Source organism: Neodiprion pinetum, chromosome 7, assembly GCF_021155775.2.
Source record: "Neodiprion pinetum isolate iyNeoPine1 chromosome 7, iyNeoPine1.2, whole genome shotgun sequence".
Taxonomy (NCBI): Eukaryota; Metazoa; Arthropoda; class Insecta; order Hymenoptera; family Diprionidae; genus Neodiprion; species Neodiprion pinetum.
Genome location: NC_060238.1, coordinates 24,771,297 through 24,787,823, shown reverse-complemented (window position 1 = coordinate 24,787,823; position 16,527 = coordinate 24,771,297). Strand labels below are relative to the sequence as shown.

Sequence of the window (16,527 nt, the reverse complement as noted above, 5' to 3'; positions counted from 1 at the left end):
AGAGAAGAAAAATACATAACTGGAACAATTACTTAATTCGAGAAGCGCGTGGCCCCCGGTTTACCTTGATCGATTCGAGACCCTCGTGACTCGGTTAAGCGGTGCCCTCGAGGATGGGAGCGATGAGGAGAGTGATAACATTGTACCCGGTGCTCGGAGCTTACACCCACGCGACGGACGGGCCCGAGTTTCGTTACGGTGGGGAGAAACTGACGAGAGGGGGTGGGAGGAGATGCAGCCGATCCGAAGCGTATAAAGAACCCCGTCTGCTCGTCAGACGTGACAATTTTTTATCAATCTCCGTCCGTCGAGGACTTCCTTGTCCGCACCTCGTCGTACGGAGTCCGTAAGCCATGTCCGTCATCCCCGGTAAATTTTGGGTAAACCTCGCAGCTCTCGTCGTCTGGACCTCGTCCCTCCGGGTCGCCGCCTTCACCAATCGTGAGTATTCGCAGTCCGCTGGGGTTTTTCACTTTTCTACCGATTACCGGTCACTATCGGACAGGCTTGATGAAATTTTCTGACAAGTTTTCTCGCAGCCGAAACAACGCGTTCGCGCGTTCGCGGGGCGTCCTTCGGTCCCGATTAGCCGACCTTACCGCTACGCGAAACCGCTATTGTCTGCACCTAGACCCTGGCCTCTCTACTCGATATGGATATTCCGCAAGGTCGGCGAAGGTGCGTTGACTCGTTGCCAATTAAGCTCGCCTAGCTATTGCGACGGTTTAATTTATTCCCACGATTTTCGCGGGTTTCTTCAACTCGTTCGAGATTAACGCCACGCTTCGAGCTAGTCGGGAATTGGAAAGTCCGCAACAACCCCCCGGGTGACTTGGGATTATCCGGTGTCTCTTACACCTCGATCCTCTGTTCTTCTCTTGAGAATTCTCGGCAGCTTCTGTCTGTGATGAGGAGGGGGAGGAGGGGCGGCTCGGCTAAAAGTGTTTCTCAGTTTCCTCACAGATAGAATGCTAACGAGAGTGGGTAAGAGAGAAAAAGTGCATAAATTGCAGGGTGCAGCCAGTTGCCGTTCATCCTGCGGGGTCTGTTCAAACTTTCGTGGAGAACCGCGGATGGAAGAGGAAGAGCTTTGCTCTCGGGGTTGTATAATCGTCGGGTCCCGTTCACCTTCCCAACTCCTTTCCTTAATTCCGCGTCGCGTCCGTCTTAATAATACCTTTAATAAATTTCCACCGGGTTTATGCGAGGTACCGCATTACATATAATATCTATGTATACATATATCGCGGTAGAGGGATGAGCATATAATATTATATCGCGATTACTTCGCCGAGGTCCGTCTGCATTTGACACGTCTATTAGTCACTCGCCGAATCTCGGGGCTCCCGGGAACTCTCGGAATTCCCTCGGGAACGGGCGACGGTCGCGCCTGCGTATCCCAGGGGATAACCCCCTGAACCAGGCGATGCTGCGAAGGGGCGGACTCGGCGTCGCTCGAATTAATCAACCGAGGTGTGAAACGACGCGAGGGGCTCGCGCTGGAATAGGGATTGCGGTGACAGAGATTCCTCCTATCCGAACCGCGCTTGTCGTACAGGAAGCTAAATTCCACACGAACGAATATCCGAACTCGAGCCGCGGCGCCTAGAACCGTACATCCGGTCGCCACCCGGCGCCCCTTAAGGATCCTCCTGTCAATTACGACGTATATCACGGTCTGCGAGAAAAAAACAAAATTAACGGGTTTTTCATACTGTTTCTTATCGATGTTTACTTCACCGGAAACGAGAAAAATACTCGAAAAGTTCCATTACGTCGGCTTTTCTTTCTCTAACTCGTGTTTGTAGTTTCACTTCGAGTGAAACTCCCGTTCAACTCGAAATCTGGTGTCTTATTCTTGATTCTAAAAGTCTTATGCAGAAGTGACGTCTTACTTTCATTTAATACGTATTAGAGGGAGACTCGAGAATAAATACAAACAGGGAAAGAGAAAATGAAAAGCGGAAGCGTGTTGGACGATGAATCGGAGAGAAGAAGAAAAGGTTTCATAAAAAAAAGGAAACAACACGGAATGTTAATTAAATTTCATGAAGAAATTGTTTGTTCAATTCTATAAGAAATATTATTTAGTTCGTTGTAATGAGATGGTGGTTCTTTCGTTATTGTTGTGCTCTTTTTATGCGCACACCTTACATTTTGCTAAAATATTACACGCGATGGAGAGAAATCGAAGTCATTTTTGGATTCATCGTACTCGAAAAAATAATACTTACCAAAGACACGCCGTGCAGCTGGAATAAAATATTTTTTTGCAGACCTGCGTTACCAAAGGGCAAGATTTACCCTCATTCTTTTATATTTTACACAGAATGAGAAATTATTTAGATTCATCTTTCGATGCGAACAAATTGATCGTTGCTTCTGTACAATTAAGCACTATACATGATTGAATTCTTCCAATCGATCGCAATTTATTCATTACTATACCTATGATATAACGTCCCATTACTTTGGCACCATTTTATGAAATAATTTTACGAAGTCAATAAAATTCTTTTCAAGCCGACGAACTTATTAATATATACTACTTCGTGGGAGTAATAATCGCGAGTTTCTTTGATTGCGAGTCAAATGAATCCGGTGTAAAATTATTTCTCAGAACCGAAGAATCACTTTAAGAGATATTTTTTCTCAATTTCCACCGCTTCAAACTTTATTTGAAGAAAAAATTTTTTTTTTCAGTTCCCACCGCTATTACGTCCCCGTGGTTAATTTCCGAATGCGTTAAATTACCTCCTTTACTTCTCGGCAAGCAATTCTCATTATCGAAGCAAAATAAACAACAATCGTACGGATCGGTAAAATATATTTTTTCCGTCTCGTCATCCCGGCACACATACACAACGTTTACGAAACACACATACGCGTACACATTTCTACACACACCTACCCTCCTGATTATCTTCGACGGAGAGAATAATTTTCCGTACAGCGAAACCGTTGAAATTACGAGGGGTCTGTACGGCAATCAACGACAGCGAAGCCTCTGATATTCGGAGATTTTTTACCGCCCAGAGAACCGGCGAATTGGCCTGTCCGTGGGACCGGACTGAAACGGGTCTAATTGAAACAGTAATCAGGACCGAATAGAGGACAAGCGAAGTCTCCTGTACAACCTAAGCCGATTGGTCGCCCTGACACGGTCCTCGAGATTCTCTCGTCGGCGAAAAGTCTAGACTCCGCACTTTTCCCGCTCCCTCTTTCGCCAAAGTCGGTGCAGTAATTTACAAAGAAGCCAGTTTTTTATTTAATTATATATTAATTTTTTTTACTTCGTTTTTCCTTTCCTTCGACTATAACAGCTGAAATCCCCGGGCCCTTTGAATTGCGCAGCTGCGTAGTCGTATAATTTATGCCATGCCGGTGTGTAAATTATTGCCTTTGCAGTACCCGTATGTTGTACAATTTTCGGTGAAGGGTATACGTGGAACTTGGCTTGATTAGATAAATTTGTTTTCCTTCCTTTGAACAAATTTAACGCAGCGTAGGTACGTGGCGGTATTTTTAATGCCCGATATGACTCCGTGTAATCGTTGAAATTAAAATTGGCTAAGCGCGTTAGAATCGACGACGCGTTTCAGGTCGAACAACGCGATTTTAATCTATCGTCGAAACGTACGGAAAGATACGGACGGTGTGTAAAAACAATTCAATAATAATAAAATGGCGTGCATGACGCGCGTATTTCGCGAACGAGAGCAAATATGCAAAGCGAATTGCGTACGTGTGTATGCACGTTGGTATAACCGTAATGTTTCGTCTAACTTGTTTTCGGTTCAAAACCAAAATGCTAGTTCGATTCTATACGAATCGCGTGACAATGACCGGCTATGCGGCCGACGTGAGAAATTCGGAATCATTGTCACGTGATTCGGGCAGAAGCGAAATCGCATTTCGTTTCGGACCAAAAAGAAGTTGGACGAAAGTTTAAGGCAGTTTTCCGCGAGCTCGCGATCGTCAACAGCGCATCGAAATGTAACGAAGAATTTTAATCCCGACTCGTTTCATTACGCACAGGCCTGTTTTCTTTCCCTTTCTCTAATCAAGTTGCGGACATTCCGTGCGGACGGGCCGCTTCCGGTTCACGATCAGCCCGCGTTGTTGGCGGTGTTGATGCCGTCCCTCGGGAATTTCCCTGGATTGTCAGCATCACAAGAAAGGGTGGCCATTTCTGCGGCGGAACGATAATCGACTCGAGACACATTCTCACCGCTGGTCATTGCCTCTGCTCGTAAGTATTAACAAGTAACAAACAAGGGTTTTGGTTTGTTACTCGATGTAGGTATAGAATCGAAATTTATTTATCTTCAATGGAAACTCTGAAAGATATTAAAAAAAAAGAAAAAAAGTTTCCGTCTACCTGTGCAAAAATTGTTACGGTAACGTCGTCGGTAAAATATAATGCAAATGTTGACTCGGCGCGGCAGCGGGTAAACAAAATCGGGAATAAATCGAACCGGCAATAAAAGTATGAATCGAGGGTCGAAAAGCTTCGCAATTATAACTACGGTGTGTGCACGTATACCTAGGTATACATATTTATACGGCTGCAGCGGAGAGCTTGCAACGGAGCGAAGGACCCGCCGCGTTTTGCACGGACCGCAAGCAATTACCGAGTGCTTTGGTAATTTACGCGCAATCATGGTTCACAGTAGCGAAGCGCGTTTAATTCTCTCGCCACTTGCGCAACCGCGTTGGGATCCTCTCGACCATTTACCGATACACGATACATACTCTATGTACAAAACGTGCAGTGTGTGCGTTTGTTTGTGGGGGTAGACCGACTGTTATATAACCGAATGGTTGTTGTTGCGCCCCTGTTTAATTACTCCCCTGTTCGAGAGGAAAATCAAAATTAAAACAACCCCGGGGTGGCCGGATAGTGTCTATCTATCGCTCTACGATTTTTTGTCAGTCAGACGCAGATTGCTTCGAGCTTTCTTCTCTTTGTTATATTCTTATCGTCTGCTTCTTATAAAGACGGCTTTTCGCCTCACGCTTTCGATCGATCGAGAAGAACGTCTCGACGCTTTCCTCGTCTATATATTTATTATATGTGTATATATTATGTATATATGTGGGTATATATGTACAAACGTGACAGAATAATTCCGTTAATTACGCGGACGCACCTCGTGGCAATTAATCAAGCGACGGTACAGACGCCACGCGAAAGATACAGAGAGCATTTACCAGCTCAAAGAGATGTATTATTATATCTATACCCTCGTGCCGAGCCTCCATTACCTAACAGAAGTCACCCAAACCCTTTCTGCGGATCGCTGTGCAAATTTTATAAACTCGCGCAACTTTCACGTCTGCAAATATCAAGGTATCCTTAAACTTTCCGAATTCGGGAAAATGGCGCAGCCAATTCTTTCCTCGTTCGACCCTAACATTCGCAAAAGCCGCTACGGTGGTACCCTTTTTTTTTCTTCCTTTTTTACATTCCATGCAAAATCCTTTCTTTTTTTTTTTTTTTTTTGCATTCTCGGGCAAAAAAATACTCAAACGTGAAAACTGAAAGGATTAATCGATCGAAACGAAACAGGGGATCGTCCAAGATTCCGGCTCGTCAGCTCCGCGTCAGCCTTGGAGAATACAACCTTCGGGGCCCTGAAAACCCTCCGGCTAGACAGGAAGGCGTCGCGAGGGTGTTGATCCATCCGGGGCACAAGTGCGGCGGCTACGTCGACGACATAGCTCTGCTCGAACTCACCGGGCCCATTTCGTGGTCGGACAGCGTGAGGCCCGCGTGTCTTCCCTGGGCTTCCGGCGAGGCTGAGTACAGCGCTTTTGAGGGCGAGACTGCGATCGCCGCCGGATGGGGATGGCTCGGCGAAGACACCTCGAGACGTAAGTTAATTTCAGAATTTAGGGAGGTCGGTTCATCGAAACTCGATACTTTTTGTCATTTTGGTTTCGTTCGCTCTACGACGAACTTCTTTTCCTCCCGTACTCGTTACAGTGTTGATATATCTTGATCGTAATCAAAGTCGTTATAAATGTTAATGAAAAATATCGAGTCGTGCGTGACCAGGCTTCTCAAGAGGATTTCATCGATGGCGGTTGGAAAGTTCTTTCCGCGGTGGAGGTAAAGAAGCAGCAAGCTCGTGGTGAAAAGTAATATAACGTAGTTAATTTTCTACCTTCAAGACAAGAGAGCAGACATCCTGCAGAAGGTCGGTGTACGTGTTGTGAAAAATGACGTATGTCGAGAATGGTACGCGAGTCAGGGTAAGAAAACCCGCGTCGAGCCACAACAGATGTGCGCCGGTCGAGAGGAAGGCGGCCGTGACTCCTGCTGGGTGAGTCTAAACCTCTATAATTGTATATTCGATTATTCAGTATTTTTACCACCCTCCGATCATCTTCAATCGATTCGATTAATATCGTCTAGCAGCAACGAGGTTCGATCCTCGTAAGGATCTTACAAGTGAATTCTTCTCGCCTTCTCGGATGAATTTCTTTTCGGCCGAAAGTTTTATTTTCCGCCTCATCGCTGATAATACTTCACCCGCGAATCGCGAAATCTCACCCTCGGCCGTAATTTATCTCGAAACACGTGTCGACGTGTTGTTCCACCATCCCTTATACCGAGACCCTTGAGGGATCGCGCGATTCCCGGGAAATTAGTAAACGCATTTCTCTCCCTCTTCCCCGGACCGCTTCTCAAAGCTCCCTGATCGCGCATGAATGAGGGAAATTTTAATCGGGCAACTATTTTTCACCCCTCCTCCCCCGCCAACCAACCCGACGATTACAAATCTCGGGATAACACGACGCGCTTCTTTCCCTTTGAAACTTTGTTGTCTTGTTTCAATTCAACCCCCCGTCCGTTCCTCCTTACAGGCTGACAGCGGAGGTCCTCTTATGGTCCGGAACTCCCGCGGCGAGGAGAGCGGCTCGACGCTCGTCGTCGGCGTCGTTTCTACGGGGGTGGGATGCGCCCGTCCTCGTCTCCCAGGCGTCTACACCCGCGTCTCCGAGTACGTACCCTGGATCGCGCAACAAGCTACGTCTACCCGGAGATGAGCGTCCACTTCCACTTCCCTCCCTCTCACTCTCACCCCATTTACCGCGGCGTCGCCGACGCCGCCGCCGGGAGAGATAAGCGGGGCAAAAGCTGTGATAAATTGCGTTAAGCTTCAGCCTAATTACTTCAAGACTTGTGTATAAGTTTACCGCTGGTAGCTTAAATTTATACATCCACAACAGGAAGCTCTGATGCTACGTGTATAATACACCGTAATCAACAGAAAAGTGTTTATTCTAGTCAATTCGTCGTTCGTCTTACCTGCACGTATTCTGTATTGTATAAATAAATTCCTGTCATCGAAATTCCGATCACGAATTTTCGTTGTATATCGTGTAGGTTCTAGATGATATTTTATCCATGTACTATTTCATACCTGTGTAATGTAACCTGACAAATATCATATATTATGTAATGTATTATCTCGCACTCGCTGTATTTCAACACAGCTGACTTTAACGTATATAATTGTTACGGCGGTAAGATTTGTTATTAAGAGACAAACAATATATTTCAACGTATAAACGGCGAGGGGGGAAAGGAGAGAAAAGAAATTCGAGTACCGCGGTCTCGAGTCGTGATTGCATCACGTATATCAATGATAAAAGCGTGCTTTATTCGTTACAGAGGCAAGACATGCGACGTGGTTTGTACAACATTTTTATTCATACGCTGTTACACGCGTGACTTGAAGTGCTCCCGATTGTGCGATAAAGGGTAATAAAGTTGTAACCGTTTACTCTCGCTAAGCATCTCTGATCTTCAACGATGATGAACAGGTGGTGCAGGGGTATAATATTAACCGTCACGTGCCGTTCCCGTATTCCTCATTTCCCTTTCACCTCGACTCGGCGAACGACCTCGGGGTCTCTCTCGTGCACTGGGTGATACACCTATAACCATGTATTAGGCAAGTATACGTGCAATATGCAGGGACGTGATATATAATGCATCAATGTCGGTAGACGTAATGCCGGCTCTCCTCCCTCCATGAATCGTTCATAGCCGTCAGGGTCGGCGTATTAGGCCGATACATATCTTATGCCAGGGTTTGTGTGCATGATCCAACCGTTCATCCGTCGTTGTGTATGTATAATGCATACGCTACGTAGACGTGATCAACGACGAAAAATTCTCTCAAAGTAATACCGCGTCGATTTTCTTCCCTCTATACTTTCTGTATACGTATAATCCTAATTACTGCGAACAACAATGATTATACGTCTCTGCGGCTGGCTTTTTTACGATAGTTTCAATCGGTAATTAGACTTTCAGCGTCGAGGAATGACGCGCGTATTCTTAAGGACGACTTCCTATCCAGCTTTACAGACGGGATCGCTCTCGCAATGTTCGGGGGTGCGGATTGCAATCGCGAAACCACCGAGCCGTTCACGCGGCTGAACGTGATCGCGATGCAGATTCAGGGCCTCTGGCCGGTTGCCCGATTCGGGAAAAAAACAGCCCGCCTTCACAGGACCTTCGGCGTCTTCATCACCCTCTGCTACGGATTTTTCACCGCTACGATGTTCGTCGACGTCGTAATGTCGCGCGGAAATCTCGAGGCTCTGAGCGGCAATCTGAGCATAAGCCTTCTCTACTTGAGCGGCATCGCTAAGGCGATCGCTTTTCTCTTCACAAGAAGCTCCGTCGGCGATCTGGTTAGTCGTGATTTGAATTACTGTCGTGCCGTATTTTTTCTGACTGTAACTCACCGGTACATTACGGGGTTGTGCCTAATTGGGATTTTTTAATAATCGTTTTTTTTTTCTCTCTAATTTCATTTTCGTAACATACATCCAAGTACATGCATAGGAAATTTTATGTCGATCCGAGAAATATTCTCCAAGTTACGCGCACATTTGAAAAAACGTCACGAAGCGTTCGAAAGTGGTTGTGAAACTGCGAACGCGTTTCTCTCAAAAATTATATTTTCAAAGTCGGTGAGCGAGATTTTTCGGAAACGGCTGAGCCGATCGGTCTCAAATTTTTACGCAAGCTTTATGAATGTATTTTTCAGTCCCTGATCTAAGATTTTTTTCTCGCTGATAAATATATCCCATTTTATAAACAAATTAAGGCGAAAATTTTTACGGAATAACGAATTTTTTTTTCGAAGAGCCGCCATTTTGGTAACAATTAATATTTTCCTTATTCCTTCCATCAACGATCAGACAATACCTGATTTTAACTAAATCTTTTTTGTTTTTTCACCGCGAGATGCCTTTTTTTAGAGGTGCTCCCGGAGATCGGCTATAGCCGCTTCAAAAATCATTATTTTTCGAAATAAACAATATCATAGTGAAGTTCAATGTTACTCCAATATGTACATAAATTTTTATCTTAATAAATTGAATTGTCTCTTCATGAAAAATCCTTGAAAAATCGCTTTTTACGGCCTCCTGATTAGGTCTAACCCTTTACGTCACAAGGGAATAAAGTCGGAGATTATTCCCGCGGGTGGGTTTACTGCCTGAGCGAAGCGAGGCAAATGCGGGAGAAAATTGCTCCTTTATTCCCGCAGATGAGGGAAAAAACATTGAGAGGGAATAATATGCTACTTTCATCCCGCTTTTCGGATCAAAGAAGTTAACATTATGTTTGAGTCGGAAATAAATTGATTTTGGCACGCAGGTGGAGCACACCGTGAAATTTAGTCTGAGGGTCAGACGCTCCGGCGATTCGGAGCTCCTCAAGATACTCGACGAACATGTGAAACAGGGCAACTTCGTTACCCTCTGCTTCTGGATTTCTGCAGCCCTCACCATTTCCGGGTACTGTGGCTTACCAATCATCGACGTGGTTGCCGGCACAAAGACCGAACCGAGCAGACTGATCTTCAGGTACTTTGAAACTGCTTTGTTCAGGGTACTTGTTATACTTGGACTTGATAAATTCAGGGAGGTAACGGATTATTGCAGGGCCTGGAACCCGTTTCCAGATATCTGGCCGGGCTACTTTCTTCAGCTGACGATGTGCTACTTGACGGGTGTCATCACCGCTAGCTGGTCCACTCTGATGGCAGTTCTCATAATTGTACCAACGTGCGAGATGAAGGTCCTCGGAATCGAGCTGCAGGGAATCATAAAGACCGCCAGTCTCCGTGAGCGGAAGGATCGGGAAATTCAGGAGAGTGTCAAGAATTGGGTGAAGAAGCACCTTGGCGTTATTCGGTAAATTAATGTTGCTGTATCGAGGTGTGATCATTGTGAAAATGACTTGTAACGTCGGTTTCAGTTACGTCGAGAAGCTCGATCGGATCCTGAATCGTCTATTGCTGTTTGATTTTGTCATATACTCCGGCATATTCTGTACGACTTTCTTTCAGTACATTGTCGTGAGTACTTAGAACTGCATTATTCAGCAAAATTTTATCGCTACGAGTGAATCCACCGTTGATATTACATTCTAGTTAGGATTGAGATACGAGATCGTCGTTGCATCTTCGTACATGGTCGCGATGGCGATTCAGATAATGATGATATACTGGACCGGAAACGAAGTTATAATTCACGTGACTATTAGATATCCTAAAAAATAATGTTATTTCTAGTTACATTATATTCCCATGCAGTAAAGCGTCATGAATCATTATTTCAGAGTGAATCTCTGGTCGATGCAGCCTACAACGGCATCTGGTACAGAGCACCTGTTTGGTACACGATGACCATTAAGATAATAATGCAGCGTTGTCGAAAGCCCTTGAAATTAAGGGTATGGAAACTCTACAAAGTATCGACGGAGACTTGTCTCACGGTAAACAGAACGATTTCGCAATTCGAATAACGTTTTGAAGTTTTAGATGCGAGGTATTGACTTATTCTACAATATTTCAGATAGCAAAGACGGCGTATTCCTACTTTGCGATTCTTCGGCATATTTATTTCAAGAAATAATCATTGTATGATTATGTACGTGTACAGTAGTTACAAAATAGTCCACAAATGTTTACTTCTCTGTTTATACTAATCAGTGAATACAACATTGGAGTAAATATGCGCATATTCATGTGCGAAGCAATGAATGGTTATGTCTACGTCTGCCTTTCCACCACACCGATAGTATCTTTTGAATAGTTTACAATCTTCTGGCTTTTCGCGGCCTCGGCGGGGTCCAGGACACGTGAGTATTGTCCGTTACAGACACAATGTCCAACCCTCCTATTTGCAGACCTTTTATCGATGACTGAAACAGGAATTAGGCAAGTTTAAGCAATGCGAAATTTATGAAGTGCGATTAACTCAATTTTCTCACCATTCTACCAGGGCCAATGCCTCGAATGCGAACACGAACGGTTTTTATGCCGCTTCGAAGCGTTCTCTGAAAGAACAATTTAAACTTTGAAGGATCGGGAAATAAACAACCTTTTCTTTTACCCAGGATTTCGATTTAGAAGCATCTTACAGCGCCAAAAGTAGTGGCTGTGGCTTGAGCGGCAATGTTGGTGCCTTTACGGGTGTTCTTGAATCCCTCCTTTCCACAAGTGTGTATCATTTGCACTTTTCCTGGAACACGGAGTCATTTAGAATCAAGCTATTATTGACAACATCTTTGAAGGTGGCGGCAATTACCGTGGCAGTCGGTTAGGCTGATGATTGTGTTGTTGTGTGAAACCTTGATGTTACAGATGGGTAAATCCTTGTAGGGTGTTCCGTCATGGAGTCTGAAGGGCGTAGTTTCATCGGGAAACAATATTTCTGAACTGAAAGAAGAAAGCGGTGTTAAGTGGATTGATTGCTTCATCTACTAGAGTTTTCCACCAACCGTCGTAGTTTTAAACCGTTCTGAGATCGATTGAGCAGCTCGCGGTTAGTGAACGTCAAAACGAAGGAAACTTAACCTCAACATCCGACCCAGAATCCAGCAACAAGGTAAATTTTCCCGTTGACTAATTATAAAATTGCCAGTTCTACTTGCCTGGATAGTAAATTGTCGATCTGTATTGACTTCTCTCCTTTGGTTCCTTCGTCAACAGGCGGTAAAGATGCCAGCATCATTTTCTTGTCCTCTGCTTTTTGACATCTTGTTGTGGCGTGAAAATTTCGCCAAATATTCGTAGAACCTGTAAATTTCCCACCTTCGCTGAGCAGGCTTGGAGATAATAATCGATCCTTAAAACTGGGGGAGGCCAGCAGCCTTAATGCTGATTTGATCATCTTCCTAATGCACAAGGATTTGTCGAACGTTTATTCGGGCCGTCTCAGTTTAGTTCGCCCTACGCGCACAGCAGACGACGGATAGAAAACGTGCGGAACGGTAGTTTCTGAAATAAAATATGATATAACAGACGACGCCACCTCCTCAGTGCGGTAATCGGCTATGGTCGAAAGGCCGTGATCTTCTCCCTGACGACCGATAAAGAAGGCATTTGGAACGACGTGCTAGCGGCAACGTCAATTGAATTGCCTATAGTTAGGCGTTGTCGTGAATTCAAAAGAGTTGCTTATAGTTAATCCTTTCTTGTGGATCATGAGTAGAATTGCCTACGATTAGGCGTTCTGAAGTGGTTAATCAACTTGTGATATATTTTCGGAAAGTGGCTAGAACAGTATAAAAGTACACAGTGTTTGACAGACGCATAGTTCGACACGTATTATTGCGGTGTATAGGAACTTGGAGAGAGCGTTATAGAAATGACCCATGGCTTGATTTCACATTTGCAGCGTGGTAAGCTGGGCTGACTAACGTTTCCTTGCAATTCCTCGATCAATCAATCTTCACCGATGATGAAGGAAAGTCGAAGAGATATCAAATGACTGTCAAATCTGTGAGATGAAACGAAACGGACAATAGTATTTACACTTTTAATGTAAATGGAGCGACTTCAGGACTCGCTATAATTTATTAGTAGTTTTATACGCTTTGATAAATTAAAGCGCTTCATCAAGATTATGAAGAAATGAAAATCGATCACCCTGAATATTCTAAAATAATAACCATGAGACGCAGAAATTTTAGTATGCTACGTGGAATCAATACTCTCTGATGTGGATCTGTATCGACATCAAGAGTCATGGGGTCGAGGAGATGATTACTTCGATCAGTCTTCGGACATCGCAAAAAAAGCAAGGTTCATTCTATAAGCAACGGATGAAAAGTCGCGTCCGTAATACATGAAGTTGGCGACGCTTTCTAAGAAGAGAGGATGAGACAAATCACAAATTCATAAATTAGAGTTTCAGTTTGATGAATATTACAGACCATGAATTCATAGACAAGTACTGAAGTGTCAATGTGTAGGAAATGAACCAGTATCGAACAGGAATGAGAGTGTAAAACAGAGTAGACTGCAATAATATGATACGAAACTATATAATAAATGAAATTGTTGTATAGAAGAATGTAGAACCATACGTTGTCGTGATTAGGATACAAGAAATACTATGTCGAAAAGTTATTATAATGGAATCGACCTTAAGCTTATATTAAGTTGGAGAGAGCTCGGCAAAGCCCCCTTGTATTTTTGGCGAAAATTTTCGCGATTTTCAAAAGTGCTGGAATAAATTAATTGCGGCGCTATTCGGACGTAATTTTGCAGGAGAAATCGATTGGGCGCAGTCCCAATACGCTGCGATCAACGCATCAAAAGTTACAGCCAAAAAACGAAAACCTGTGATTTCGACATTTTTCAGCAGGTGCTTTTTCCGTCGTAATTTCTCTCCTGTTGATCCCACGCTGTTTTCGCTGCGTTTTCTGAGTTCCTGGGGCTCCAATTGGTCAGAAAAGGGTCATACAAATCGAATCGGAGACTGAAAGTTTTTCGCCCAAAAAAACAGCAAGGCTTACCCCTTTGTATTTTTGGCGAAAATTTTCGCGATTTTCAAAAGTGCTGGAATAAATTAATTGCGGCGCTATTCGGACGTAATTTTGCAGGAGAAATCGATTGGGCGCAGTCCCAATACGCTGCGATCAACGCATCAAAAGTTACAGCCAAAAAACGAAAACCTGTGATTTCGACATTTTTCAGCAGGTGCTTTTTCCGTCGTAATTTCTCTCCTGTTGATCCCACGCTGTTTTCGCTGCGTTTTCTGAGTTCCTGGGGCTCCAATTGGTCAGAAAAGGGTCATACAAATCGAATCGGAGACTAAAAGTTTTTCGCCCAAAAAAACAGCAAGGCTTACCCCTTTGTATTTTTGGCGAAAATTTTCGCGATTTTCAAAAGTGCTGGAATAAATTAATTGCGGCGCTATTCGGACGTAATTTTGCAGGAGAAATCGATTGGGCGCAGTCCCAATACGCTGCGATCAACGCATCAAAAGTTACAGCCAAAAAACGAAAACCTGTGATTTCGACATTTTTCAGCAGGTGCTTTTTCCGTCGTAATTTCTCTCCTGTTGATCCCACGCTGTTTTCGCTGCGTTTTCTGAGTTCCTGGGGCTCCAATTGGTCAGAAAAGGGTCATACAAATCGAATCGGAGACTAAAAGTTTTTCGCCCAAAAAAACAGCAAGGCTTACCCCTTTGTATTTTTGGCGAAAATTTTCGCGATTTTCAAAAGTGCTGGAATAAATTAATTGCGGCGCTATTCGGACGTAATTTTGCAGGAGAAATCGATTGGGCGCAGTCCCAATACGCTGCGATCAACGCATCAAAAGTTACAGCCAAAAAACGAAAACCTGTGATTTCGACATTTTTCAGCAGGTGCTTTTTCCGTCGTAATTTCTCTCCTGTTGATCCCACGCTGTTTTCGCTGCGTTTTCTGAGTTCCTGGGGCTCCAATTGGTCAGAAAAGGGTCATACAAATCGAATCGGAGACTAAAAGTTTTTCGCCCAAAAAAACAGCAAGGCTTACCCCTTTGTATTTTTGGTGAAAATTTTCGCGATTTTCAAAAGTGCTGGAATAAATTAATTGCGGCGCTATTCGGACGTAATTTTGCAGGAGAAATCGATTGGGCGCAGTCCCAATACGCTGCGATCAACGCATCAAAAGTTACAGCCAAAAAACGAAAACCCGTGATTTCGACATTTTTCAGCAGGTGCTTTTTCCGTCGTAATTTCTCTCCTGTTGATCCCACGCTGTTTTCGCTGCGTTTTCTGAGTTCCTGGGGCTCCAATTGGTCAGAAAAGGGTCATACAAATCGAATCGGAGACTAAAAGTTTTTCGCCCAAAAAAACAGCAAGGCTTACCCCTTTGTATTTTTGGCGAAAATTTTCGCGATTTTCAAAAGTGCTGGAATAAATTAATTGCGGCGCTATTCGGACGTAATTTTGCAGGAGAAATCGATTGGGCGCAGTCCCAATACGCTGCGATCAACGCATCAAAAGTTACAGCCAAAAAACGAAAACCTGTGATTTCGACATTTTTCAGCAGGTGCTTTTTCCGTCGTAATTTCTCTCCTGTTGATCCCACGCTGTTTTCGCTGCGTTTTCTGAGTTCCTGGGGCTCCAATTGGTCAGAAAAGGGTCATACAAATCGAATCGGAGACTGAAAGTTTTTCGCCCAAAAAAACAGCAAGGCTTACCCCTTTGTATTTTTGGCGAAAATTTTCGCGATTTTCAAAAGTGCTGGAATAAATTAATTGCGGCGCTATTCGGACGTAATTTTGCAGGAGAAATCGATTGGGCGCAGTCCCAATACGCTGCGATCAACGCATCAAAAGTTACAGCCAAAAAACGAAAACCTGTGATTTCGACATTAATCAGCAGGTGCTTTTTCCGTCGTAATTTCTCTCCTGTTGATCCCACGCTGTTTTCGCTGCGTTTTCCGAGTTCCTGGGGCTCCAATTGGTCAGAAAAGGGTCATACAAATCGAATCGGAGACTAAAAGTTTTTCGCCCAAAAAAACAGCAAGGCTTACCCCTTTGTATTTTTGGCGAAAATTTTCGCGATTTTCAAAAGTGCTGGAATAAATTAATTGCGGCGCTATTCGGACGTAATTTTGCAGGAGAAATCGATTGGGCGCAGTCCCAATACGCTGCGATTAACGCATCAAAAGTTACAGCCAAAAAACGAAAACCTGTGATTTCGACATTTTTCAGCAGGTGCTTTTTCCGTCGTAATTTCTCTCCTGTTGATCCCACGCTGTTTTCGCTGCGTTTTCTGAGTTCCTGGGGCTCCAATTGGTCAGAAAAGGGTCATACAAATCGAATCGGAGACTGAAAGTTTTTCGCCCAAAAAAACAGCAAGGCTTACCCCTTTGTATTTTTGGCGAAAATTTTCGCGATTTTCAAAAGTGCTGGAATAAATTAATTGCGGCGCTATTCGGACGTAATTTTGCAGGAGAAATCGATTGGGCGCAGTCCCAATACGCTGCGATCAACGCATCAAAAGTTACAGCCAAAAAACGAAAACCTGTGATTTCGACATTTTACAGCAGGTGCTTTTTCCGTCGTAATTTCTCTCCTGTTGATCCCACGCTGTTTTCGCTGCGTTTTCTGAGTTCCTGGGGCTCCAATTGGTCAGAAAAGGGTCATACAAATCGAATCGGAGACTGAAAGTTTTTCGCCCAAAAAAACAGCAAGGCTTACCCCTTTG

At 44.1% G+C, this 16,527-nt stretch overlaps 3 protein-coding genes across 3 annotated transcripts in view; 2 read left to right on the top strand and 1 right to left on the bottom strand.

Annotated features, from left to right (window-relative positions):
• tei (teiresias) overlaps positions 1-4,061 on the top strand; it is a 169,705-nt gene extending 165,644 nt beyond the window's left edge. The window contains exon 11 of the mRNA XM_046634042.2: positions 4,039-4,061. The gene's annotated coding sequence lies outside the window, so the exon portion shown is untranslated. The remainder of the gene's footprint in view (positions 1-4,038) is intronic.
• LOC124222750 (uncharacterized) lies at positions 301-10,993 on the top strand. The gene is made up of 10 exons (XM_046634048.2): positions 301-441; positions 4,069-4,252; positions 5,573-5,877; positions 6,178-6,329; positions 9,689-9,897; positions 9,976-10,227; positions 10,292-10,391; positions 10,467-10,568; positions 10,655-10,810; positions 10,891-10,993. The coding sequence occupies exons 1-10, from the start codon at positions 354-356 to the stop codon at positions 10,948-10,950; spliced, it is 1,608 nt and encodes a 535-aa protein (XP_046490004.1). The 5' UTR covers positions 301-353; the 3' UTR covers positions 10,951-10,993.
• Positions 10,906-12,307, bottom strand: mRpS11 (mitochondrial ribosomal protein S11). Its single transcript, XM_046634049.2, has 5 exons — positions 11,972-12,307; positions 11,626-11,756; positions 11,459-11,559; positions 11,309-11,374; positions 10,906-11,239 (listed from the first exon to the last, which is right to left on the bottom strand). The coding sequence occupies exons 1-5, from the start codon at positions 12,208-12,210 to the stop codon at positions 11,132-11,134; spliced, it is 645 nt and encodes a 214-aa protein (XP_046490005.1). The 5' UTR covers positions 12,211-12,307; the 3' UTR covers positions 10,906-11,131.
• Between the last annotated feature and the right edge of the window lie 4,220 nt (positions 12,308-16,527).

Excerpts from the sequence above, each read along its gene's own strand:
- LOC124222750 (XM_046634048.2), top strand. The coding sequence starts at position 354 with ATGTCCGTCATCCCCGGTAAATTTTGGGTAAACCTCGCAGCTCTCGTC. Across the intron at positions 5,878-6,177 it reads CGGCGAAGACACCTCGAGAC|ACAAGAGAGCAGACATCCTG; the intron begins GTAAGTTAATTT and ends TCTACCTTCAAG. Across the intron at positions 9,898-9,975 it reads CCGAGCAGACTGATCTTCAG|GGCCTGGAACCCGTTTCCAG; the intron begins GTACTTTGAAAC and ends GGATTATTGCAG.
- mRpS11 (XM_046634049.2), bottom strand. The coding sequence starts at position 12,210 with ATGATCAAATCAGCATTAAGGCTGCTGGCCTCCCCCAGTTTTAAGGAT. Across the intron at positions 11,560-11,625 it reads CAGCCTAACCGACTGCCACG|GAAAAGTGCAAATGATACAC; the intron begins GTAATTGCCGCC and ends TCCGTGTTCCAG. Across the intron at positions 11,240-11,308 it reads GCATTGGCCCTGGTAGAATG|TCATCGATAAAAGGTCTGCA; the intron begins GTGAGAAAATTG and ends TTCCTGTTTCAG.